This window comes from Callithrix jacchus, chromosome 22 (genome assembly GCF_049354715.1).
Source record: "Callithrix jacchus isolate 240 chromosome 22, calJac240_pri, whole genome shotgun sequence".
Taxonomy (NCBI): Eukaryota; Metazoa; Chordata; class Mammalia; order Primates; family Cebidae; genus Callithrix; species Callithrix jacchus.
This window is the reverse complement of record NC_133523.1, coordinates 804825-814821: the sequence shown is the minus strand read 5'-3', so window position 1 is coordinate 814821 and position 9997 is coordinate 804825. Positions and strand designations below refer to the sequence as shown.

The following is a 9997-nucleotide window of genomic DNA, read 5'->3' as shown; positions in this document are numbered from 1 at the left end:
ACCACCCACCGACCACCCTCTGAGGGAAACGGCATTCCCTAGGGCAGCCTCCCGGGCCTGGACGCACCCCTGCAACCTCTCCCAATGTGTGCACGGATGGACTTGGCGCCTAGATGCTCTCGGCCTGCGTCCCCCCAGAACTCCTGTCCCACTGCCTCCTAAACCCTCTCCTCCTCTGCAACCCTCTGCAGCCCCTGCTGACCAAAGGATGGGGTGAAAACGCCCAGGTGGGCTGGACGGGGCACCTCACATCCCAGCACCAAGGGAGACCCAGGCGGGAGGATCGCCTGGGCCCAGGACGTCATGACCAGCCCAGGCAACGTGGCGGGACCTCATCGCTACAAAAATCTTAAAAATTAGCCAGGCGTGGTGGCACTGCACGTGCCCGTGGTCCCGGATACACAGGGGGCTGTGGTGGGAGGATCACTTGAGCCCGGGAGCTGCAGTTTCAGTGAGCTGCGATGGCACCACTGCACCGGAGCCTGGGGCGACAGAGTAAAACCGTGTCTCAAAAAAAAAAAAAAAAAGCTTCTGTTTGTTGGAAATTCCCGTCTAACTGGGGGCCTGTGTTTGCCATATCTGGTCATCTCTCCTGCCCCGCCTCAACCTGAATCAGCCATAAGTGGTTCTCTGATGTCATTTCATTCCGGAAATACCTATGGAATGAATGAAGGAATCAGTGACTGAATCACCAGCAACTATGTTTCCATGTCTCCCCTTAGTTAAATGTTGCAGGGCTTAAGAAATTACATGCGGATCATGAGGTCAACAGATCGAGACCATCCCGGTCAACATGGTGAAACCCCGTCTCTACTAAAAATACAAAAAATTAGCTGGGCACGGTGGCGCGTGCCTGTAATCCCAGCTACTCGGGAGGCTGAGGCAGGAGAATCACTTGAACCCGGGAGGCGGAGGTTGCGGTGAGCCGAGATTGCACCACTGCACTCCAGCCTGGGTGACAAGAGCAAAACTCTCTCAAAAAAAACAAAAAAAGAGATTCACAAACACAGTGAGATACAACTTCACGGTTGCCTCCAGACGGCTGAATGGAGGCCTTTCCATGCAGTGGAATATTTACCAAATTCCTAAGAGCAGGGCTGGGACTTACATGTGTCTTACCATGCCAGGCCCAGGGCCCTGCACACAGTAAGCGCCCAATACATGCTTGCGTGTAAATGTGATTCCCAGGTGAGCACGCTGTAGCCCCCAGAAAACACCCAAGCACAGTTTTCAGTTCCATCCCCCTTTTCCCAGTGGACTCTACCTCCCAAAGGGCCGGGCTGGGCTGGGGTGGCTCCAGGTGGGAGAAAGGGCACAGGGCCTCAGGCCTCCTGACTGCCCCAGGTCCCAGGCCCCAAGCGGGTGCGCTGCTTGCTCTTCCTCCTGGTGTGGGCCTGGTGGCACCCAGGGTGGTTTGTGAAGGGAGGCTTCCCTGGCTCTGGGCTGGAGTCCAGGCTGCATCCTGGAGCTTCCGTGTGACCTAAAGAGAGTCGCACAGCCCCTGTGAGCCTCAGTTTCCCCTTCTGGGACATGGGTCATAGCAGGACAGCTTCGCAGGGTCTCTGCACCAGAGTCTCAGCCCACAGCCTTGCACACAGTAGGCGCTCACGTTCCCCTTGGGGAGTAAAGGGAAATGACACCAGGCAGAACAGGAGGGGACACCCGCGCCCGGCCTCTCGGGGCTTCCCCTGGAGTGGGGAGCGGTGACTCTTCTCAGACTTCCAGGAAAGAGCAAGAGCGCCCCCGTGTGGCCGCCTCCTGAGGCGCCGCCGAGAACCCTCAGCCCCTTGGAAGCCCAGGACCTTGAAACTTCGCGCTGTATTTTCAGCTTTTGCGTTTTTATCTGTAGCTTCCCGCCTTGCCCTACCCCCCGCTCTTTTTTTTTTTTTTTTTTTTTTTGAGACGGAGTTTCGCTCTTGTTACCCAGGCTGGAGTGCAATGGTGCGATCTCGGCTCACCGCAACCTCCGCCTTCTGGGTTCAGGCAATTCTCCTGCCTCAGCCTCCCGAGTAGCTGGGATTACAGGCACGCGCCACCATGCCCAGCTCATTTTTTTATATTTTTAGTAGAGACGGGGTTTCACCTTGTTGAACAGGATGGTCTCGATCTCTTGACCTCGTGATCCACCCGCCTCGGCCTCCCAAAGTGCTGGGATGACAGGCGTGAGCCACCGCGCCCGGCCTGCTCTCTTTTTAATGTTTCTGTTTTTTGTGGGTAACCCCCCATCTAGGCACCGAGGAATGAGAGCTAAGCAGGACCCTGGCACAGTTAGGGCTTGAGGAATAGCTCACTTTATAGTGTTACCACTCAGCTATTTCCTTTTATATAATCCTTTATATAATCATATATTAGTTTATAGAAATAGGGCTTGAAGAATCCCTTTATATAATCCCCTATATATAATCATATAATAGTTGATAGTATGAGTGCCTAAAGAATATTCCCAGGCCGGGCGTGGTGGCTCAAGCCTGTAATCCCAGCACTTTGGGAGGCCGAGGCGGGTGGATCACGAGGTCAAGAGATCGAGACCATCCCGGTCAACATGGTGAAACCCCGTCTCTACTAAAAATACAAAAATTAGCTGGGCATGGTGGTGCGTGCCTGTAACCCCAGCTACTCAGGAGGCTGAGGCAGGAGAATTGCCTGAACCCAGGAGGTGGAGGTTGCGGTGAGCCGAGATGGCGCCATTGCACTCCAGCCTGGGTGACAAGAGTGAGACTCCGTCTCAAAAAAAAAAAAAAAGAAAGAGTATTTCCCTACATATATACCTGTAATTATATCTTAGTTCATATCGGAGGAATGCCTGGAGCAGACACAGTGCAGAGCATGATTTAAGGGAAAACAGTTATGCCAGGACAAGGATCCATGGCCCAGGCGGCAGCGTTCAGTATCGTAAAGATACCCGCTGTGTGGCAGGCTTGGGGCGAGAGCCACTGCTCCTGATAAAGGCGTTGTAGGACCCCGCTCCAGTTCTTGGTGAAGGCCGCCCTCAGACCGGCAATCCACCCCGGTGACTGTGAACTCTATCAGCGCTTGCTACTGTGCTGCTTGAAAAGCATCTTCCCATAGAACCCACTGGAAGCTGCCAGCAGGTGACAGTAACCCTGACAGCTCTGTCACTGCTATGTGACTTAAGCATCCTCCTATAAACGTTCGTAGAAGTAGTTTCCCATAGATAGAAGTATTGCACACTGCGCCCTCTTCACTCACGGCCCACCTTCAAGCCTCGGTGACCTAATGGGGGTGGACCCCTTGTTTCATTGCTCACGACCCTATCACTATCCTTAAAGATGACTTCACTCACTGCCCTCCCCCCTAACCTATACACAATAAATACTCAGGCTTCTGGACATTCGGGGCCTCGCCTGAGTCCGCTTATAGGTGGCATGGCCCCCCCGGAGCCCAGCTGCGTTTTTCTTGTACTTCTGTGTCCTGTCTCTTTATTTCTCAGATCCTGTGCCTCAGTACAGCATAAGGCTCACCCCACGACCCTGTGGGGCCCTCAGCCCTACATCGGGCTCCCAATGTGACCTACAGTTTTTGTTTTGAGTTGGAGTCTTGCTCTGTTGCCCTGGAGTGCCCTGGAGTGCAATGGCGCCATCTCAGCTCACTGTAACCTCCGCCACCCAGGTTCAAGGGATTCTTCTGCCTCAGCCTCCCGAGTAGCTGGGATTACAGGCACGCGCCACCGTGCCCAGCTAATTTTTGTATTTTTAGTAGAGACGGGGTTTCACCATGTTGACCAGGATGATCTCGATCTCTTGACCTCGTGATCCACCTGCCTCAGCCCCCTAAAGTGCTGGGATTACAGGCTTGAGCCACCGAGCCCGGCCTTCATTTTGTTTTTCAAAGAGAGAGACAAGGTCTCGCTCTGTTGCCCGGGCTAGAGGGCAGTGGCACAATCACAGCTCACTGCAGCCTCGACCTCCTGGGCTCAAGCCATCCTCCTGCCTCAGCGTCCTGGGTAGCTGGAACCACAAGCGGCCACTTCCATGCCAGCCAATTGCCCAGCTAATTTTTTATTTTTTTGTAGAGATGGAGTCTCGCTATGTTGCCCAGGCTGGTCTCAAACTCCTGAGATCCACTGATCCTCCTACCTCGGCCTCCCCCTCTACATACAGTAGGTGCTCAATAAGGACCAACCGGATGCAGGAGTGGATAACTTTATTGTTGGGGACTTTATTGCTGGGGTGACCCTGACCCGCAGGCCCCCACACATTAGGCCAGGACGCTGTTGATCCAGGCCGAATAGCTCGCCACGCGCGTGTAGATCCCGGGCTTCTTGCGGTTGCCACAAACGCGGGAGCCAGAGGTGACTATGCCCTCGAGCACGCCCCCGCACACCAGCGGGCCCCCGGAATCGCCCTGCGTGGACAGGATGAGTCCTGAGGGGCGGGCCGCGCCCACCCCAGCCCCACACGCCCGACACCCTCACCTGACTGCAGCTCCCGCCCCAACCTGGTCCTCGCTGGTCAGTATCTCCCGCCACGCCCACCACGAATGCCACGCCCACAAACCACGCCCTCCAGGCCCGCCGCCAGATCCTGGTCACACCCCCTTGGGCCTCGACCTCACCACGTGGTCACGCAACCCCACTCCATGCCCTTTCCAGTCTGGGGTCCCACACCTCATCCCTGCTCTCCCAGGCCTTGACTTGCCCTAGATCCCACTTCTGCCCTAACGCGTCTCAGTGGCCACCTGTTCGGCTCAACCCCGCCCACCTCAGGCCACGCCCCTCCCCTAGAGCAGCACCCAGTCCTCGTCCCTGGCTACCACGCAAGCCACACCCTGTCCTAGGCCTCAGCCCTTCTCAGGGATCCCGCTCCACACCCTCCGGGACGCTTCGGAAGTTCCCGCCCCTTCCACGTGCCGCGCCCCCTATACCTCCCACCCTTTTGCTCGCCCTGCCCTTCTCCAGTCTCCACCCTCTCCACAGGTCCCACCCCTTCATTCAGGCCCCGCCCCTGCGGCCCCACCCCCTCACCATGCTCCACCCCTATTCCTGGCCTCGCCCCCTTGCCGCCTGCGGTTATTGGGCCCCGCCCCCTCCTCGAGCCCCGCCCCTCCACGGGCCCCGCCCCCTCTCCCCTAACCCACGGGCCCTTTCACCTCCCACTCCTTCCTGCCTTTTTTACCCGCCTGACCCTTCTTCAGCCACTGCGATCCACAGGCTCAACCCCTTATCCAAGCCCCGCCCCCACCCCACCCTACGAGGCCCCGCCCGTTTCTCCAGACCCCGCCCCTTTCCACCCTAGCCACATTCCCCGCCCCTTTCTCCAGGCCCCGCCCCTTTCCACCCTAGCCACATTCCCCGCCCCTTTCTCCAGGCCCCGCCCCTCCCCTCCTCCGGTCCCGCCCTCTCCACACGCCCCGCCCTTTCCCTGTCCCCAGCCGGCCTGGCTCCTACCTACGCCCCCCTTCCCGCCCCTCCTGCGGGTGGCTCCTCCCAGGCCCGCCTCCTTCCGCCCGAAGGCGCACCTTGCAGGTGTCCCGGCGGTTGCTCTCCGCGCACATCAGGCGCTGGGTGATGGCGCCGTCGTGGTGCGTGCGCCGGTTGCAGGTGGCGCGGTCCATCACCGGCAGGACCACGTGCTGCAGGCGGTCGGGCCGGCGGCCCGCGTGGCTGACTGTGCCCCAGCCGGCCACGTCGCAGAGAGTGCCCGGCGCCACGTCGCGGTCCACGCGTTGCCAGGGCAGGGGGCGCACAGCAGGGCCCAGCACGGCCTCCTCAGACAGCTGGGGGTGGAGGCGGACGTCAGGGTTGGGGCGCGGGGCCGCGAGGCCGGGGAGCCCGGACGGGGGAAGTGGGCATCAGGGCAGGGGCGGGGGTCTCGGTGCAGCGGGAGAGGTCCAGGCTGGATCCTGGGTGGGGTGTGGGTGGGGGTGGGGTGGGTGCGAGGGTCCCCAGTGCAGCCGCAGAAGTCGAGGCTAGACCGAGGTGGGGATGCAGGGGGAGCAGGGGTCTTTGGGGGGGCTTCCAGCGCAGCAGGAGAGATCAAGGCTAGACCCAGGGGGAGGGGGCGGGGGCGGGGCGGGGCGGGGCGGGGCCCCCATGCAGCTGGAGAGGTCAGAGCTGGAGCTGGACCCGGGGTGGGGTGCGGGGGCAGCGGAGTTTTGGGGGACTGCTCCCAGCGCAGCAGGACTCATGGTGGGGATGCAGGGGGAGCGGGGGTTGGGGGCTCCCAGCGCAGCAGGACTCATGGTGGGGATGCAGGGGGAGCGGGGGTTGGGGGCTCCCAGCGCAGCAGGACTCATGGTGGGGATGCAGGGGGAGCGGGGGTTGGGGGCTCCCAGCGCAGCAGGAGAGGTCGAGGCTAGACCCAGGGCGAGGGTGCGGGGATGGGGGGCGGGGTCCCCATGAAGCCGGAGAGCTCGGGCTGGATCCAGGGTGGGGGTGCAGGCGGGGTGGAGTGAGGGTGGGTCGGGGGTCCCAGCAGGGCAGGAGACATCCAGGACAAACCCGGGGCGCGGGTGCAGGCGGGGCCGGGCGGACCTGCAGCAGGAGGAGGTCGTGGTCGATGGAGTCGGGCCGGCTGTCCGGGTGGCGCACTGCGCGGAGCACGTCGTACAGGCGCTTGGAGGGCTCCGGCTGCGACAGGGAATGCGCGCCCAGGAGTACCTGCACCTTCTCGTCGGCCCTGGGGACCGGGCGGGGTCCGCGGTCGGTGCCAGCCGAGCCTCCCCACCTCCCCCCGGGGCTCCTCCCTGCGCGCGCCGCCGACACTCACGCGTCCCCCAGGCAGTGCGCGGCGCTCAGCACCCACTGCTCCGCCACCAGGACGCCGCCGCACCGGTGCTCGCCGTTCACCTGCACCGATGCCATGTAGGGCCGCTCGTGGGCCACGGCCTCGCTGCCGCCCAGGATCCGACCTCGGGGCTGCGCCGCTGTGGGTCGTGGGACGCGTGAGGGCCGCGGGGTCAACTGCTCCCCTCGCCGGATCCCAGCCCTCACCCCACGGCCCGCTCCCAGCAAGAATCTCATCTCAGGGTGTGGTGATTCGTGCCTGTGACCCCAGCATCTGGGGAGGCCGAGGCGGATCACGAGGTCAGCGGTTCGAGACCAGCCTGACCAACACAATGAAACCCCGTCTCTATTAAAAATACAAAACATGGGCCGGGCGCGGTGGCTCACGCCTGTAATCCCAGCACTTTGGGAGGCCGAGGCGGGTGGATCACGAGGTTAAGAGATCGAGACCATCCTGGTCAACATGGTGAAACCCCGTCTCTACTAAAAATACAAAAAATTAGCTGGGCTTGGTGGCGCGTGCCTGTAATTCCAGCTACTCGGGAGGCTGAGGCAGGAGAATTGCCTGAACCCAGGAGGCGGAGGTTGTGGTGAGCCGAGATCGCGCCATTGCACTCCAGCCTGGGTAACAAGAAACTCTGTCTAAACAAAAAATAAATTAATAAATACAAAACATTAGCTGGGCGTGGTGGTGGGTGCCTGTAATCCCAGCTACTCTGGAGGATTAGGCAAGAGAATGGCTTGAACCCGGGAGGCTGAGGTTGCAGTGAGCCCAGATGGTGTCTCTGTAGCGGGCTGGGCAACAGACAGAGCAAGACTCTGTCTCAAAAAAAAAAAAAAAAAATCCATCTGCATCTTGGGGCCCCTCAGCGTCACAGACTCAGATGCTCCGGGGGCCAGAATGCCCGGGAGGACAGAAGCCACAGTGGGCTGGGGACCAGGGACGGATCCCAGTTCTCCACCCTGGGTGCAATGGCTTCCAACTGGACATAACAGAAATAGGGCTGACCCAGCCAGTGCCCTGTGGGTAACCCCCCATCTGGGCACCGAGGAAGGAGAGCTAAGCAGATCCCGGCACCAGTAGCGCCTGAAGAATGTCTTAGTTTATAGCGTTATTAGCTATTTCCTTCATATAATCCTTTACATATATAATCACATATTAGTTCACAGTGGGAACAATTAGTGCCCGAAGAATATCTTATTACTCGGTTACTTCCTTTTATATATATTCTTCATGCACTAATTGTGCCCGGGATCTGCTTAGCTCTCCTTTCTCAGTGCCCAGATTCGGGGTTACCTCCAGTGCCCCGGGCAGCTCAGCCAGCCGCGTGGAAGAACAGTTTTCCACGCAGACACTCAGATTCTCTCTGCAAGAAAAGCTGACCCCAGAAAGCTCCAATTTCCAATCCAAAGTTTCTAGATGGTGAGGAGTGACACTCCCCTCTTCCTGCCTACCTGGTGGGGCTGGAGGACCCTCCGTGTGACCGAGAGGGCCACCTGGCACACCCCTGCCCCTCACCCCAGGCCCAGGACCCCTTACCGCAGGCCACCACTCCTAGGAGGACCAGAACTGCCAGGCGCCCCCAGCTGTGCATGGTGAAGCCGCTGTGGTGGACACACTGACCCAGGCGGGGCCCTGGGGGTGCTTTTATGACGGTGGAGGGGGTGGGAGGCTCCCGGGAGCCCTGACTGTCAGGTGGGCAGTGCTCCAGCTGGAGAAAGGGGGACCCGCCCTCCCAGCCTCCACCCTCCTGGGGGCTGGGTTACCTCCTGCCAGACTCACACCAGAGTCAACAGGTTGCTGGGAGACCCTCCGGCCTCCGTGAGCCTGATGGCCTCTGGCCCTGGTCGGGGGGCAGTCCCTCAGATGGGCATGAAGTAGAGAGGGGGGCTGCACCCGCCCCAGCCCCCCAGCCCCAACTTCAGACCCGGAGTTCCTCCAGCTTGTTTCACAATCCCAGTTGGAAACCAGAATGTAAACAACCCACTTCCTCATCCTCCCGCCCCTCCCTTCTCCTCTTCCTCCTCCAAATTGGAGAGAAGCTCTGATGGGTGTGGGAGGGTCACTTGACACCCTTGTCTCTGTCCCCGCGGCTTCTGGGGCTTGATGCCCGGACAAGTAGAATGTTGGAAAGGACAGCGCAGAGGCAGCTGGGAAGACTGGCTACAAGAGACAAGAAAACCGAGACAAACTGGGTGGAGCCGGAATCGCGAAGGTTGTATAGAAAGTTCAGGGATGGCTGCTTTCAGGTGTGGTGTGATCCAGCTGCCTGAACAATGTCTAGTGTCTGCCTCTGGCTTCTCCTTTCTTCTCTGATGGCCTCTCTTCTCACCAGACTCCCCTGTTATGCTTCCAGGGACCCCACACTCAACCCAGTGGCTCAGTGGGCCCCTCTTAAAATTCCTCATCACTGCAGCCAAGTCTCAAAGTTGGCAGATCCTGGATCAAATGCCCACTGCCAAACTGTTCAGTGAGGGCAGGTTCTGATGAAAAGAATCAGGGCTGGCTGGGCACAGTGGCTCCCACCTCGCAGCCCAGCATGTTGAGAGACCAAGACAGGAGCCCTGGAATTCGAGGCCAGCTTGGGCAACATAGTGAGACCCCATCTCTGCAAAAAAATGAAAATACTTCTTGGAATCTGTGAGGTGGGAGTGGTGGGTCCATGGTGGGGAGGACTTCGGACATCATCCCCAGGGGGAGCAGCACACAGGATTTTCCCCATCCTTCTTTTCTCTCCATCATGGATTATTTACTTATTTATTTTCGAGACGGAATTTTGCTCTCGTTGCCCAGGCTGGAGTGCGACGGCACCATCTCGGCTCACTGCAGCCTCCGCCTCCCGGGTTCAGGCGATTCTCCCATCTCAGCCTCCCGAGTAGCTGGGATTACAGGCGCGCGCCACCGTGCCCAGCTGATTTTTTGTATTTTTGGTAGAGACGGGGTTTCACCATGTTGACCGGGATGGTCTCGATCTCTTGACCTTGTGATCCACCCGCCTCGGCCTCCCAAAGTGCTGGGATGACAGGCGTGAGCCCCCGCGCCCGGCCTTGCTTTTGTTTTACTGCAGATAGGGTCTTGCTCTGGAAGTGCAGGGACTGCGGGCCTGGCCGTGGTCAGCGCCATGTTTCACCTCTTCCCCACCAGGCTCCAGCTGCTCACCATGATTACCCTCTGTCTTCCTGTTTCATTTTCCTCTTACCACACCCAGAGAGCTTTCCATGTCAACAGGGCGCCTGGACGCGTTCCGGCTG

General features: G+C 59.5%; 1 protein-coding gene across 2 annotated transcripts; it reads right to left on the bottom strand.

Moving 5' to 3' along the window:
- Nucleotides 1-4147: 4147 nt before the first annotated feature.
- Nucleotides 4148-8366, bottom strand: CFD (complement factor D). Of its 2 annotated transcripts, none has more exons than XM_054249454.2 (5): nt 8286-8366; nt 6729-6885; nt 6461-6638; nt 5479-5736; nt 4148-4365 (listed from the first exon to the last, which is right to left on the bottom strand). In XM_054249454.2, the coding sequence occupies exons 1-5, from the start codon at nt 8338-8340 to the stop codon at nt 4219-4221; spliced, it is 795 nt and encodes a 264-aa protein (XP_054105429.1). In that variant the 5' UTR covers nt 8341-8366; the 3' UTR covers nt 4148-4218. The 2 variants fall into 2 exon arrangements, with proteins under 2 accessions (XP_054105429.1, XP_035141752.1); XM_035285861.3 differs by having other exon boundaries at nt 6494-6638.
- Nucleotides 8367-9997: the final 1631 nt, after the last annotated feature.

What these genes read in the sequence shown, in the direction of transcription:
- CFD (XM_054249454.2), bottom strand. Translation starts at nt 8,340, where the DNA reads ATGCACAGCTGGGGGCGCCTGGCAGTTCTGGTCCTCCTAGGAGTGGTG. An exon ending in CCTAGGAGTGGTGGCCTGCG is followed by an intron (nt 6,886 to 8,285) that starts GTAAGGGGTCCT and finishes CACGACCCACAG; the next exon opens with CGGCGCAGCCCCGAGGTCGG. An exon ending in GCGCACTGCCTGGGGGACGC is followed by an intron (nt 6,639 to 6,728) that starts GTGAGTGTCGGC and finishes CCCGGTCCCCAG; the next exon opens with GGCCGACGAGAAGGTGCAGG.